Below are 15752 nucleotides of genomic sequence, written 5' to 3'. Positions count from 1 at the left end.
GTTCATGCACATATGAAGATAACCATTCATTGGAGGAAAAAAATAAAAACCTGGATAGAGAATGTGCTCATGGGAGGCCATTCCCAAACAAAGTCTTGGTAAGGTGACACCATGAGGCCAAGGTATCACTCCAGGTCCATGGGATGACACTTCAGCAAGGATGGACCTAGCGCGTGTCTGAATTCAGGACCTTTTCTGTAAGGTTTTGCCATCAGACTGCTGGCTGAGAAGATCTTTCCCCATCACCAGCTGCCTTAGCAGTTGTCAGCATCTTCCTGCTCCTCCCAGTGCTGCTGCTGGAGCTGACGGGAGTTTGATTATGATTTAATCCAGGCTTTTAGAGGAGGGAAAAAAGAAAGTTTTGACAGTTCCATATATAGTCCTCTGACTCACAGATTTCATGTGTCAAAAACCGAAGACGGGTTAAGTAGAATTAAGTTCTGGGTTTGTTATAACTAGGCATTAAGTAACATGAATGTATTACATTTGCATGTAAATATGGGTCTGATTCTCTAGCTTACCCCAGAGATTTTCTTTGACGTCAATGGGACGCTCCCAGGTAGGTGAGCTCAGATCAGAGCCAGCCCGGCTCTGACCATCCCCTGCAGCCACCATTTAACTGGACCCAGTGAAACAGGGAAATCATTGCTGAAATCAGGAAGGATTTATGCTGCTTGCACAGATCAGAATTTGGCCCTTAAAATAGTACAAGTATTTTTAATTAGATCCCAAATCTGCAGCTGAAGGAATAATTTCTCCATGTCAATCAGTGCTAAATGTACTTATTAAATGAGGGAAGATGGGTTAAGAGGAAAATTGCATAGAAAGTCACTTTTCTTCTGTTTCTCCCAGAAGATGGAGATTTTTTGGATTCAGATGTTACAGGCAATCTCATCCTGCTCCGATTACCATTCTGCTCAGCCACAGCTTAAAGGTCCATCCAGACAATGAAGTCACCCTCACTCAGAGCAAGTCTGACAGTTGAGCATTGTTTGGGTGAAAACAGTCCCCTTTAGTAAAATAAATGCTTCTGCAATGAGTGTGACAGACACAGACTCTACCAAATCATATCGCTCCTCAATAGTTTAATTTACTGACTTGTTCATTGCTAAACAATTGAGAATTGGTCCATGGAGAAGGAACACAAAAACGACAGACAATATGGGCTGTATTTTGAGGCTGGACTAGTCCAAGCCAAGGGAAACCAGGCTTTTGAGCCACCCAGCGGCATTGTTTCTGGAAAAATAATGTCCACCCCTGCAACTCTACCTTTATTCTGAACTGAAGGTTTGGCCCTATTTCTGCTGAGGGTGAAGAGAAGCAAACCAGAGAGAAGGGATCTGCAGTATGACACAGCCAGAGCCACCGAGACAGAGTGACAACCTCATTCCTGGAGGGGTTGTCGTTATTATCCCACAGAGCTGTCGATCATGCAGGAACAGCATGAAAAGCTCCAGGAGCTTCCCCCAGCCCTGGCGGGACCCTCAGGCTCTGGTGCCTTCCCAGCATCACTCTGCCCTCGGTTGCGATTTTTCTTATCTAACGCCACATTCTGCTTTCTGCCATGAAAATCATTTCCAATTAAGTGCATCCACAGAGCCTATCTGGCTGTGAATTAGCCTGGAACTTGATGGCTGGCTTGTTAGCTCATCAAAGTCTCCGGGATAACGGGGAGCCGCAGCCTCAAGAGCGATGCGCTGGTTGGGGATTTTGCTCATTGCCTTGAACTCGCCACAGCCCTGCAAACTGGGACGCGGATGCCCTTTGCTCACCTTCAGCACTTCTCTATTCTCCTTCATCCCAGAGCTGAGTAAGCAACACCAGGGCTACAAAACACAGCCCTGCTGCAGCCTCCAGCGCTGTCTTGTGCTTCTGCCCTCCAGGGATCTCGGTGTTTGCTGAGTCCCTGGGAAGGAGCCGGCCACGCGCTCCAGCTTATGGGGAAGGGATTATCATGGTTCTTGTGACTCAGCCCACGGCTCCCGTGTGCTTCCCTGCATGGAAAGGAGAGAAGCAGGCATGAATCCTCAATTTGTCCCCTGTATCGGCCACCCAAACAGTCTCTGTCCCTAGGGACCTTCCCCAGGTTGGCAGTGCCAGCCATTGCTGCTCTCCTGACAGCAGGCACCTTGAGGGTGTCTGGATGCTGAGGGCAATGGCAGTGATGAGGTGATTGCTGCCTCGCCACGAGCAAAACAGATAGAAACCAGGTGGGAAGCCCAGGGAGCTGGCTGTGGGGCTGGCAAGGGAGGGGAGGGAACGGCAGCTCTGTGGCCCTGAAGCGCTGCTGGGGATGGCGAAGCTTTCCGGTTGGAGCGAAAGGCTTCAAAGTCCCAGGTTATGGGATGATTCAGACACTGCAAAGGGAAGCGAGAACCGGTAAAATGAGGGTTTCTGCTTGCTGTGGACACGCAGCCAGGGACGCATCAGAGCACATGCTTCAGGGCCGGTTTTGGGGCATGGAAGCCCCTTTGGTCCATGTAGGGTGGGCTCCCAGCACTCTCCATGGGGCAGGTGGCAGTGCCCTGGCCACTCCCTCACTCCATCCTCCTTGGTGACAGTCCCCATGGAGAACCCGTCCACACTCCGGTGTGGTGACGCTGTCGTGGCAACCAGGCCAGTGCCTGTTCCACAGAGCCTGGGGCAGTGCACAGACCGGGACCGGCTCCCTGCTGGGCTCTCGTCTCTCCTGCACTTCCCGCTGGAAACGGGGGCTGTTCCTCGGGAATACCCCACTGCCGCTGCCGCTGCGGTCCCGTCCCTGGCGGGAGAGGAACTGCAGCAGCCTGCAGCGGGGTGAGCAGTGTCAGGGCGGACAGGGGAGTCCTGACAGTGGGGCTGGGGGGTCCAGCTCTGGGGGTGAGGGCTGTGGGGTCGGGCCCAGTACCCTCCCTGGCTGCAGCGGGACGGGGGCTGAATCCAGGCGATATTCCCTGCTCCGGCTCCTGGGGGTCTCTGCCTGCCGGCACGGGGGGGGACCTGGCCTCGCCAGGATTTCTATGGAAACCCAGGTACCGAACAGGGTGGAATAGCTCAAACCATCTGTTCTTCCCCTACTTATAAACTCGATAAGAGGAGCGTGTTTCACGATGACATCACTACAAATGCTCTCCTTTTATTCATTGCGCAGCCATCTGTGATGGTTTCCTCATGTGCCAAACACGCGAGCGGGTGCTGAGGGACGGGCAGGGGGACACAATCACCCCCTTACCCGGGTTCTATTTCTCTCCTTGGAAAGCAGGCCTGGCTCCGCAGAGGCTACCTTGTCCCCTTCCCGAGGCATCTGCAGAGCAACCGGCGGAGTTAGCTGGAAAAAATGAGGGGCTCAAAGGTAAAAACTGAAGCACAATCCAAAGCTGAACTTCTCCACAGGCACTATGGAGGATCTGCCATGGGATCTCACCTGCAGAAGTAAATGCTGCAGTGCGGTGAGACGCACAGGCGGTGCGGACCCAGGCTTTCTTTTGCTGGCAAGGTGTTGGGTTGTGGTGGGGCTGATTCTGCCTGCCCTCCTATGCTGGGGATGAGGCCGTGGCCTGGGATTTGGGTGTTGGGGGAGGCAGGGTTGGGGAATGTGGGTCAGCTGAGGACACAGGTAGTGGTAGATCTAACTGCCACAGCTTCAGTGCTTACCTGTTAGGCAGTTTCTCAGCTAGAAGTCACCTTTCCACAGCTGGGATGTAAGCACTCCTGCTCTGCTCCTGGGCAAAGTCACCTGGGTTCATTCATGTCCCCAGCATGGGTGAGTTTGGTTCTGACTCACGTGGTCCTCGCAGTCATGCTGGGTGATAAAAGAGGTGACAGCCTGCCATCACCTGCCCTCCCTGCTGCTGGAGGTCTGCACCCTGTCCTGGAATCGAGGTGCTGGCTGCGGCTCAGCCGCTGTGGTCAACAGGCACTGATTTTGGTTGCTGTTAACACCTCCTTGCCCTGGGGAGCGGTGGTAGCATGGGGGTGGGTTACTCAAGAACAAAGCACCCGGTGGCCTTTGCTCTGAAATCAATCAGAAGCACTCATGGAGTTGGTTTGTGTGGCTCAGTGTTTCAGGTGGTAGTGAATACCTTAGGTAGCAGCAAAGAGCTGAAGGCGGTGACAAACAGCTGGAGGTGGTGATGCCATTAACCCGCTCCCCTGTGTCCAGCTCCGCTGTCTCCCACTGCTGGTCATGTTTGCTCAAGTGACCAAACTCTCCCTCTTTGTGGCAGCGGGGAGGGCCCTCTTTGAGGCAGAAGCTTTCAGACTTCCCTGTGAAGGAGAAAGAAAAGCTGGCTGAAGCTGAGATCAGGAGACTGCAGAAACAGTTTTGGATAGCAGCGGAGAAGAGGAAATCTTATGGTGCCAACGTGAAGAAGCAAATGCAGGCTCAGGAGTGAGTGCAGCTTTGCTTGGCTGCGTTGTGCTTGGAAAGTTCCTCCATGCTGAGATCTGGGGACCTCGGTGCTGATATGGGGAGGGATAAGGACCTGCCCCGGTGTTGCAGGTGGGATGTGCTAAATGCCATTTGTCTTTCTGTTTTTGCAGAAAAGAAATAGAGTCACTGACTCAAAAACACAAAGAGGTGTCATTAACGCTGAGCCAGATCACGTCCCAAAGAAATGCAGTACTGGATGACAGAAATTGTATGGAGCTCCAATGCCTTTTGCAGACCAAATATCAGTATGATTCTCTGATTAGAGACAGAAAAGCCCTGTTAGCTGACCTGGACAACCAGGTAAGAGCATCTGGACCATTCCCTGGCTGAGAATGGTAGAGCAGAGCAGAGTCGCAGAGTGAGCCCTCTGGCCAAAACTCCTCGAAGTAAAATGCATTTAATTCAGGCCTTGGAATATAATGCTGCCTCCTGGCAAAAGACACATGCCAATGACAAATGGATAAAGCCAGGCTCCCATTCAAGTCAGCAGCACTGGCTAGAAAAGTAAGGTCTGACTCTCAGCCTTGTGGTCCCACCGGTCTCTGCAGCTCCTCTTTGATGGCACACACCTGCCTGGGGTCACGGAACATCCCTCTGCTTTTCCCTTGCCTTTTTTTTCTCCTGAAAAAGAGGCAAAAATGGAACATTTAGTTGTCATGCCTGAGACATGGCAAATAGAGGAGCAGCAACATCTGAGGGATGTCCCATCACTTCTGAGGACAGCCTGGTTGGATTTGGTCAGCCTTGGGGTGGGAGGCCAAGGGAAACCCAGTGCTACAGAAGTGACAGGTCCCTGCAGCTTTCTGCTCTGAACAAGCCACCCATGACAGAAGTCAGGGAACATGCTCGGGTAGTTTACAGTTGCTAGAGGTGCTGCAGAGCTTTCCACAACAGGGTTAGCTTTCAATCAGGGATCTCTTGGCTGAGTCATACCTCTCCCACCTGCCCCCCACTTTGTTGTTCTCCAACTACTTCATTCTTCTTGTGGATTTATTTCCTCTGGCAGCTCCCCACTTCTGGCAAAAGTTTTCCTCCACTCATTCCCAGGGAGGACTGCACAGATCCCTGTCTGGCCAGCACAATACCACTACCAAAAAACCATCCTCATTGCATCTTCCACTCTACACAGAGTGCTGCTGTGCCTTGTTCAACACCTGCTGAATTTCCCTCCAGAGGCAGCTGCATTTCCTTCGTGACACAAAAATAAACCCATTCCTAGTTACAGTTTATGTTTCTGCCGTGTGCAAGATGGGATCCTTTGGGATTAAAGCTGCTTCTATAACTGTGAGCTCATTAATGACATGTTTGCTGTAGTTCAGGTCAACAGAGGGTATTTTCTTTGGCTAGGTGTCCTGACAAGAGTCCAGAACATAGGGGTGGAGATTATACTTTCTTTTTTTTTCTCCGTGTGTGCAGATACTAGAGCTGGAAAAAAAGATTGTGAGGCAAAACCAGATAGCAGGGAAGGTGAAGCAAGTGAACAGTAGCAAACGGCTGCAAAAGCAGATTGAGACACTGGAGATGCGTCTGAACAACGTAAGCAAATATTTTGCAGACCTTTGGAGACCATGTGTGAGGCCACACTGGGGCCTGTGTGCAAAATGCTTTTTGATCAGGACAAAGGGTAATGGCGCAAATGCATTTGGTTGACACAATCTGCATAAAGGACCTGGCTTGTTTGCCTGGCCTGATTGCCCAGAATATCTCAAAGGCTCCTTCAAGCTTGGTGACCCAAATGTAGCACTTGTGCCATGCCAAGAAGCCTGAAGGTCTGCACCTGTTTAGTGATAAAACTGAGCTGCCTGAAGCCACCTTGTGTTGGACAATGCCAGCTCCAGGTTTCTGCCGTGATCGGCCTGGCCTACTGTTGCCTCCACTGTCTTGGGGAGGAGGATAGTGCAGGGCCAACTTGAAATCTCTTGGGCTGTGTTTGTCCCAGCCCTGGTCAAGGTCTTTCATCAGAGACCTGAGTCCCCCAGTCCCGCACCAGCTTCAAAACTTTTGCTTCCCTCTCCCCAGGTCACTGTCCGTTTTGATACCATCCTGACCAGAAATAACAAGCTCCGAGAAGAGATTGAAAACCTGCGAATCCAGAAAGCCATTTTGGACAACTTCTACTTGAAGCTCCATAAGAAGCTGGATCAGCAGAGGAGAAGGATGAACACCGCCATTGAGCAATCCGCACAAGCCTACGAGCAGCGGTACATCGCCTTGCGAACCCTCTGTGGCAAACTCGGCACCGATGGGCAATGCCAGTGATGAGTATCGATGTAAAGAGAGACTGACTGCAACTTCAGAGAGAGGATTCCCCGCTCTTGTCTAGAGCTGGGTGCTAAGGGTTGGGTGCCTGGTCAGTGCAGGGAGACTGGTACCTCCAAGGTGATTTACTCCACCTATCCCAGACGTTTCTTGGGATAGGGTGATTTGCCCCATGGAGCAGTCTCTTTCCTTTGAGTCTCACCTGAGCCCACATGGCAGGATGGAGCAGACCTGGAGCAGAGGCCAGCCAGCTCCAGTCAAAGTGAGCCTGGCTGCCACAGTTGGGTGCTGTGTTTGAGTACAAAACCCCACCAAGAGCTATCTTAGCTTGCTGTTGGCCTTGGGCTAACACAGCTGCATCTGGATGAGGGCCAGGCAGCATGCATGGGGGCTTTGCTAGGTCAGGCACAGAGATGCATGGGAATGGCCAGGAATACAAATCCTTATACCTACGCATGGTGTAACCTGCTGCTCTCTGTGTGCAGGATGGAGGCTCTGGCAAGGATTTCAGCCATGAACGAAAGGCACAGCAAAGACACTGTCCAATACAATGTTGAGCTGCAGGAACGGGAGCGTGTCCTTGACCAGGAGACCAAACTGAAAACCTTCATGCTCGCCAAATTTACAGATCGTTCTGAATTGGAGGAACAGGCCAAAAAGAAAAAAGGTATCAGATGAGAGAAAGCACGTGCAACTGGGACCGCTAACCAGGAGTCTGCAGGGTTGGCAAGGGGGCTGCTTATAGCACTGCACCCCAAGGCAGGACCTCTCACCTGCTTGCAGGCTCCTTCACCCACCCTTTGCCCAACAGAAGAAAAGGATGAACAGCGATAACCAAGTGAGGCCACCCAAAACCATGTGTCTTGGGGTGCCCTTGGGGGAGAGGGAGGCATGGGGAGGCAGGGAGCTGCCTTCATGTGCAACCATGGCTCCTTTTATTCTCCCAGGGAGGGATCCCACTGTGTTTGCCCCATTCCCATGCAGACTGTGAGCTCCTTGCTTGATTTCTGAGTGAAATAAAGACACCTTCTGCCCCACCCCTGCCCCAAGCACCTGCAGGGGAAGGCTCTGCAAAGGGCAGCCCATGGGGACACACACAGCTCAGGCTCTTCGTCTCTCCCTCAGCCTTGAAGGCAGCCCAGCGGGCCAAGCGGAGCCAAGGGGAGAGCTTTGAGAGCCAGGAGGTGGCTTACAAGCGCCTGCTGGAGCTGGCGGAGGATGGGGACATCGACCAGCTGGTGAATGGCTTCATCGAAAAGGAGGAGAAGAACTTCTCCTGCTTCAGCTACGCCACCGAGCTGAACAATGAGATAGAGAAGATGCAGCAGAGGATTAAGGACCTCCAGGTCTGTTCCAGGCTCTTCATGTCTCCCCTTTCTCAGCTGGTGCTTTTGGGCTGGGGTGGGTTTTTCCTCTCCCATGTGTCCAGCATCACTGCCCACACCAGAGCCCAGCTCACAGCCTGCCACACGGGTAGGATTAGGAGAATGCAAAGGGGTAGCCAAAAATATAACTCCAATAGACAGAACGCTGCGTTCTCAGAGCTAAAAGTGTCTCAATGCTGCCACCGTGTACCCAGCAAAAATATTGCAGTATCCAGCAGGGCCAAGAGCTGCCTTGGCCGTGCATGGGGCTGGCAGCAGGGAGAAGTGCTGCCTGTTGTGGGGTCATCACCTGCCCTCCTGTCCGGGGAACAGCGGTCCCCAGAGGGGTCAACTGGGGTGTCCCTGTTCCCAGGGTGGAGGGATGGTCCCCAGTCTCTGTTAGGCACCTCTGGTGGGCATTCAGCCAGTACCCCCTCCATGTGCTTGTGTTTACACAGAACGAAATTACGGCCCTCATGAAGGACCAGGAGTGTGCAGAGAGCAGCAGCCTTCATGTCCTGCAGGAGCTGGAGGTATGGCAGCCCGGATTTCCCTCTGCAAGGGCAGAAGACCCCTGACCGTCCTGGCACGTGTCCTAGAGAGTCTGGTCCTGTCAACACTTCTCTGGCCAACAGCTGGAGAGGCATGGGCAGAAAAGGGCCCTGCATCCGCTTTGGCAGCCCTGTCTCCCAGTGCACGGTGAGAGGGTGACTGCGGGGCTCCTGCCAGCCCCGGTCCTCCCGCGCCTGGGGCCTCGTCTGTGGCCTGGGGAGCTTGGGATCCCCTTCATAGGGCCTTTCCCCTGCAGGGATGGGAGCACGCCACAGCCTCTCCTGGGATGTCTCCAGTGTTCAGACTGGAACTGGCCGGCACTGGGGTGCGGGGGAGAGCAGGGGGCTGGTGTGACACCTGGCAAAACCTTTGCTGATAGGAAAAACTAATGGAAACAACTGAGGAAGCCAACCGGTATGAAGACAGATGCAAAGAGACCAGCAAAGTCCTGGGCCAGCTCAAATCTGGCATGGAGGCCCTGTTCAAAGAAATCAACTGTGATGCTACAAAGATAATGAAGCAGCTCGGAGAAAACAGGCAGATCACGGATCAGAATCTGATGCAGTTTTTCGGTGGGTCGGGGCTGCCCATCTTCCCCCACCACATGGCCTGCACCTTGTATGTCCACCACCCCCTTGCACTATGTTTTAATTTGAGCTGTTTTTTTCCCCCTGCCCCGTCATGCATGGGTGTCCCTAAAGTGAATTTGGGGTGCCAAATTCCCAGCAAATTCAGGAGCTAGCCTGGCTGTAGAAACATCCCAGTGGACCCCCAAGCCCTCATCTTGGCTCTGGGTGTGGGACCCAGCCTTGGGCCCTTGCCCCTGGGGAGACAGGCTGCCTGACGGCACTGGCTCGGGGAAATCAATGGATCACCTGCTCAGCAAACAGCCGGGGTGGATTTGGGCAGGGGCCCGGTGCAGGGGCCCTGCGGGACAGCAATCCCTCCCACCCAGGGCTCGTGGAGAAGAAGACCAATGAGCTCCTGCTGATGGAGTCCATCCTGCGCTACACATCGGCTGATGGCTCGCATCCAGCCCAGCCCTTCGCCAACCCGCTGCTGGGCGGCACCGGGCTCCTCCGGGTGATGGATCGGTCCCAGCTCTGCCCGCCGCCCCCCGCCCCAGACAGCAACACCGACGCCATCGACGCCTGTGAGTGTGTGAGGTGGGAGGGAGGGGCTGTGGCCATGCAGCCAGCCAATCCACAATTCCCCCCAGCTGCCTGGCCAATCCCCCGCTGTCAGCCATCCTCCCCAGCCAATCCCAACCGGCCTGCCCCACCCCACCGGGTATATAAGACCCGTGGTGGTGTGTGTGACAGGGTGGCCATTTTCTTGGGCAGTGGAGGTGCCACTGGACCATGGCCAGCTGCGCCAGCTGATTCTCCAGACGCGGGAGAAGGAGCGGGGCAACGCCGCCGGCACGAGCAAGAAGGCGAGGAATGACGTCAAGGTGTGAGAGCCTGGTGGGAATGAGTTAAATAAACAGTTTCTCTTGAGCTCCCCCTCTGCTTTTTCACCCTGGCTGTTGTTCCAGCTCCCTTCCCCTCTGGAAGGAGCCCAATGCCTTCTGCAGGCTTCAAAAGCTCGCCGGGTGATATTTCGGCATGGCTTCGCCCACTGCTGACAGCAGCCGTGGCCGGGGGTGGGAACAGCTGCTCTCTGGTGGGGTGCCGTCCCCGTTGCACAACCCAACGCGCTTTCCACAGCCAGGCATCGCATGGCTTCTAGGGAGGAGATGGGGACCGCAGGCCTGGTCCTGCACCATGCCTGCCCAAGGGGTCCGGGGAGGGCATGGAGGGATGCAGGGGGGATGAGTGTGCTTGCTGGGTGTTCCCTGTGAAGCTGGGAGAGGCAGGCAGCTTTCTGCTGCCTAAAGTAAAACCAAGCTCAGTGCGGGTCCTGAGCTGGTGGGACCAGATGGCTGCTAGCCGCTGCCCAGTGCAAAATGGGCTGTTTGGGGCTGGGAGCTGGGCCAGGCTGGGAAATGGTGGGGCAGAGGGACTCGAGGGCACACGAGGGTGATGTGCGGTGGGGCTGGCAGGCTGGGGGCAGCAGGGTCTGGGATGGGTCTGGGGGCTCCCGCTGGGCACAGACGCACTGTGCAGACATACCACGCAAGCCCAAGCACCACTCACAGCAGTGGCTGGATTTCCTCTCGCCAAAAGGCAGTTTAATGTGGATGCCATTCACGTGTTCCCCAGGGGGAGAGGCAAAGGGACCCCCTCGTGCGACCTAGAGAGAGGCGATCTTGCAGTGCCAGCCCCAGCGCTGAGCGTGGGCTAGTCCTTCTCTTCGCCATGCGTAATGACATGGACAAGGTTTTTGTAATCCAGGTTGCCAGACATGTCTGGAGGGAAGGCTGCGAACATCTGATCAATCTGCCAGGAAAAAGCCAGGGTGAAAAGGCAGCACAGAAGGGGTTTGTGGCTGGGGCTGGGAGGAGGGCTGGGGGTCTGTCGGGGTGGAGGGCACGGAGGGCTGGCAGAGGGTGGGAAGGAGCTCATACCTCTTCCTGGGAAAACCTCTCGCCCTGTGTCATCAGCATTTCTTTGATGCTGCAAACAAGAGAGCACAGTGAGCGCCAGGGGGGCCTTGGTAGGGATGCCCACCCTCCCCCCCAGACACCCCTGCACTCACTAGGCGGATTTCAGGCCTTTCCCCTCTGGATCGAACACCTTGAACGCATTCAGGATTGTTTCCTCTGGGTCGGCACCTGCAGGTGACATGGCCATGGCCGTTGGAGGCGGCAGAGGAGGAAGCCAGCTGCAGCCTCCTGCTTCCCCTAGCCTTCGGGGGGAAGATGGGGGGCAGGCTGGGAAGTGGGGTCCCTGCAGGAACGCTGACCCCACAGCCCTCCCACGCCAGCCGGGGCCTCGAGCGTGGGTGGTGCCATGTAGAGGAGTAGATGTAGAGTGGTGGTGCATCCACAAAGCAGGCTGTGTCGCCACCGCCCTGGCATCCGGCGTCTATCTAATCTTTTGGATGTATTTATAGAGCTCCAGGCACAGGCTCTCGGGCCCGTGCAGCCTCCTGGAGATCTGCGGGGAGGCTGCATGCCTTGGGGTTGCGTAAGTGATACAAGGTGCAGCTGGATGGGGCCGTTGGGTCAAAGTCACACTGTAGCCAGTGCCCTTGCCAGGGTGGCCGTCAGTGGCACCATTGGTGTCAGCAGGCTCAGAGGCGCTGCAAGATCTCCTGTCCCCTCTTTCTATGGGGACAGCAGCATCACAGCCTGTTGGGTTTTTTTTAATGGCTGGGGAAACTGAGGCATGGAAAACTGCTCATAGCCCCTAACGGGTTGGGGAGACACAGGATGAGATCCAGGTCTCTCAATGGGCAGCCCCAGACCTGCCTTTGGGACTGTTGCTATTGCAAGTCAGCATGAGCTTTGGAGCCCAGGGTCCTCCCTGGGGACAGTTGCTCAGGGTACATGACGCTGAGTTTGTCCTATCTGCAGTATCTCCGAATGGGGAAGAAGGGAGAGTGCCCAAGTCCAGGATCTGGGGAATGAGGACTGGAGCTGTTGGGGAGAGGGGTTGTTGCCAGTGGTGATCCCACCAAAGCCTCTGTCTTTGGGGGGATCCCTGTCCTGCCACTGGGAAAAGGTGGCACTAAGGGATGCAGGAGGCATGGGTGAGGGCGATCATTTCACAGGTATCCCATGGTAGTCCCCACGTATCACCTCTTCGCTGTAGTGTGTGAGGCATCTTTGTTCTGACCCACTTCCCAGGCTCTTTACGCTGCAGTATGGCAGTCGGTGCCACCTGCCTTTCCTTTAGCAGCTCCCATCTGAGGCCTCCAAGGAGCCTCTGACGGATCTCACCCGGAAGGGTGACGGACGGCCCGGGAGTTGGGTGGCTTTGTCAAGTGGGACAGGATATGGGTGGTAGTGTGGCTGCCCACCAAGCCCCCCCCCAAGCTCCCCGGGTGCCCTCTCACCCTTGAGTTTCTCCCCAAACATGGTGAGGAACACGGTGAAGTTGATTGGGCCAGGCGCCTCCTTTATCATCTCATCGATCTCCTCATTTTTCACATTCAGGCGCCCTAGGGGAGAGCAGCATTGGGTGAATCGCATGTCCCTGTTCGGCTGCAAATGCATGCAGACCTCCGGGCTCTGCTCTATGTGCCAGGGACTAAAGGACACACCATGGGAGCCTTGCCCTGGAGGTTTTTCCCCCACCCAAGGGAAGCGGCACAGCCCTGGGGAGCCACCTCCAAGAAGGAATGGCAGTAGCAGAAGTGAGGAAGGGAGAATCATGTGCTGGCAGAGGATGGGTGGGCTGAACATCTCCAGCTCTGTTTTCTCAGGCTGCAGGATCACAGGAGAGAGGGCTGCAAAGGACTGAGCTGTGCTGCTTCCTTCCCTTGCCACACTGCCCCATGGATCAGCCTGCTTCATCCCTCCTTGGAAGATATTTTGGGTCAAAACCACCAGTGCTGTGGTTCCCCCCGGCCCCTGGTGTCAGAAGTGAACAGGACTGAATCCCTAAGTCCTTTTACCTGAGGTCGGGTTGTCTTTGGGACTCCCTGGACCCATTGCTAGTTCGTGCTGGCCTCCATGATGAGACAGCCAAGCTCACAACTTCACAGCTTCCCACAAATCCTGTAAATCCCCCTAATGCCCGTACACCCAGGGAGGCCGTGGGATGGGCACAGCCAGGTGCTTCTTAGGACGCGAGAAGGCTAGGAGCATTTGGCTGTGTAATCCAGGAGCTGGCTCTTCTCTAGTACCTACGGGATTAAACACCCGCTGCTGCGGAAGCTGCTCTGAGTTGCCCCATGTGGGATCTCACCAGCTAACAGAAGTGGTTTAGGATCAGGAGGTTTTCAGCAAAAGAGAAGATCCAGTTAAGTGCTGGGGCTTGGTTAAATGGGGGCTCACAGCTGGTTTCTCACTTAATAGGTGTAACATTGTCAAAGCTGTTGGGGAGGGGAGGGTCCTAAAAGGTGGCTCACCGAGCGCAGCAAATGTGTCTCTCAGATCTGCCTTGTCAATGAAGCCGTCCCGGTTCTGATCCATGATGGTGAATGCCTGGAAGCACAGGAAGAGGACAGGGAGCACAGGGAGAGATGTCGGCCTTTGCAAAGGCTTTAGTACCCTCCTCCTCCTCCCATGGAGCTGGATGGGAACAGAGGGCTTCAAGCCAGGAACAGGATGGGGCTCTGGGGGTCCTCACCCAGCAAGGGAGCAACAACCATCACCCTAATCCAGCAGCGATCCTGGCCCCTGCACCCTTGGGCAATGTGGGGTGATGGCTTCCTACGGCAGCCCAAACCCTAATGCCTTACAGACCCTCTCCTTGGCCAAAGCCCTCTCGCCCTGAGATGAGACCAGCTGGGGCGGACAGCCTGAGCCATCAGCTCCCCCAACTGGGACCAGTTAGCCCTGTAACTGGGATCTACACAGGACTATGTGCCAGCTGTGCAAGGGGTAAGTCGTGAAGAGCTCCTGGCACGGCAGATGGGAGCTGGCTGGGAGGATTTGCTCCTGCTCTCCTGGATGCTGCCGGCTCCTCTGCGGGGTGCGGGCTCCCGCAGAGCTTTGAGACGATGCCTTATTTAACAATGTCACCGAGTTGTTATTTGCACTTTTAAAATAAAACGACTCAAAACCGGGCATGCTGCCTCTTGTTGCAAGCCAGCTGTCACCGAACTGAAAGCGCTGAGGAAAGAGCTGAAGGTCACATTGTATCAAGGACCCTCAGTCATTTCTACCAAACCCACCCACCTCTTTGAATTCCTGGATCTGGGCCTGCTCGAACATGGAGAAGACGTTGGAATTAGCACCTTCAGTCCTCTTCTTGGCTTTCTTGGGTGCCTGCAGGGGTTCAAGTACGTATCACTAACTCACTGGCTTTTTATGGTGTGGAATAAAAGCATGAAACTACCCTATTCTTAGTCGTGAGTCCTTCACAGTAGCTGTGGGCTGGTGCTGCCACTGCACTTGGGTGCTTGGTGGTTTCCCCGTGCATTGCTCAGCAGCTCTGGGAACGCGTGACCTGCCAAGATACTGAGGGGCATTAAGATTCCTGTTTAAATTACAGCTCTGTCTTTGCTTTCCTGATGAATTTAGCCACATAGGTCCGAGGAAAGATGAGTTGGGAAACAGCTTCCCCACCCAAGGCTACGGGAGGTAAAAGGATCAGCACTGGGGTGAGTTCTCCCCAGGTGGAAACCTGGGTTTGGGAGCACGCTGCTGAGATTGCGTGCAAGGACTGTAGTCGTTAGGTGCTTCCTTACCCTGCTGTGCCTCTTGCTAAGAACAAAGCACTCATTAAAATGTTTGCTTATTAAAAAAATCTGTCTGCTCCTTCACTGAGGCTTGAAACAACCAGAAATGTCTTGACGTGTCTTTTAAACAGGAGCGGAGGACAGAGCTGCTCACAGTCCCACCCTGCCCATTGTCCCTTGTTTCAGGAGGGTTTTGGGGGACACAATTGCCCGTCCTCTGGCTGCATGGTGGAAGGGAAAGCAGAAGGATGGCATTTGGACCCCGAAGAGGTCTACCCCAGTTGGAAAGCTCTGCTAGCGTGGGAGACACCTCTCTGTTCCCCGCAGGATGCTGCCGAAGCAGCCAGAAGCTCACCCCCTTTCCAGGGCAGGAGGGACCATTGGCCGTCAGATCCCTGTTGCCTCCATCACTCCCTGCCCATTAAAGCTATCCTGGTGAAAAAGCTAATGGATTTTGCCTCTTCCTGCTGGAGCTTCGGGCTCTCGGTACTCACCATGGCTTCACACAGCTGCCGATGTTGCTGCGAGAGGCGTCTCGGAGGCAGTCCCTCGCTTCCCCTGGGCTGAAACAATAAATACATCCCACTCTGGGTTAAAAATAACCCCATGCCCACTTTTGGCTGTAATAGGTAAGTTAGCCACCCCCAACCCTGTTGTCTCTGCCTTTCTCTGTCCCTCTCTCTCTAATCTGGAATAGCAGCTTGTTGTTGTCAGCGGCTGACATGACATGTGAGCCAGAGAGGGTTTCAAGGTTAATGAAGTGCCAGGCGGCCCCGCAGTTCCCACAGTGGAGATGCTGACCCAGGGCAGCGACTGCACAGGAGCAATCCCACCTGCGTTTGTCACTCGGGCTGGGGCCGGGCTTTTCCCCTCCACTGGGGCCTGCAAGGAGGACTTGGCCCAGGGGGACCCCCAGCTACAGTCCCCCAAGC

At 54.9% G+C, this 15752-nt stretch overlaps 2 protein-coding genes across 2 annotated transcripts; one reads left to right on the top strand and one right to left on the bottom strand.

Moving 5' to 3' along the window:
• The first annotated feature begins 544 nt into the window (after nt 1-544).
• On the top strand, nt 545-10045 carry CCDC63 (coiled-coil domain containing 63). The gene is made up of 11 exons (XM_072880425.1): nt 545-559; nt 4206-4369; nt 4522-4711; nt 5828-5947; nt 6431-6612; nt 7156-7337; nt 7796-8016; nt 8493-8567; nt 8966-9158; nt 9542-9739; nt 9930-10045. The coding sequence occupies exons 1-11, from the start codon at nt 545-547 to the stop codon at nt 10043-10045; spliced, it is 1656 nt and encodes a 551-aa protein (XP_072736526.1).
• Nucleotides 10046-10868: 823 nt separating this feature from the next.
• MYL2 (myosin light chain 2) lies at nt 10869-15428 on the bottom strand. Its single transcript, XM_072880202.1, has 7 exons — nt 15315-15428; nt 14318-14407; nt 13546-13621; nt 12529-12633; nt 11227-11302; nt 11096-11144; nt 10869-10967 (listed from the first exon to the last, which is right to left on the bottom strand). Exons 1-7 carry the CDS (start codon nt 15426-15428, stop codon nt 10869-10871), a joined length of 609 nt encoding a protein of 202 aa, XP_072736303.1.
• Nucleotides 15429-15752: the final 324 nt, after the last annotated feature.

This window comes from Ciconia boyciana, chromosome 15 (assembly GCF_034638445.1).
Source record: "Ciconia boyciana chromosome 15, ASM3463844v1, whole genome shotgun sequence".
NCBI classification, from domain to species: Eukaryota; Metazoa; Chordata; class Aves; order Ciconiiformes; family Ciconiidae; genus Ciconia; species Ciconia boyciana.
This window is presented reverse-complemented; position numbering and strand designations above follow the sequence as displayed.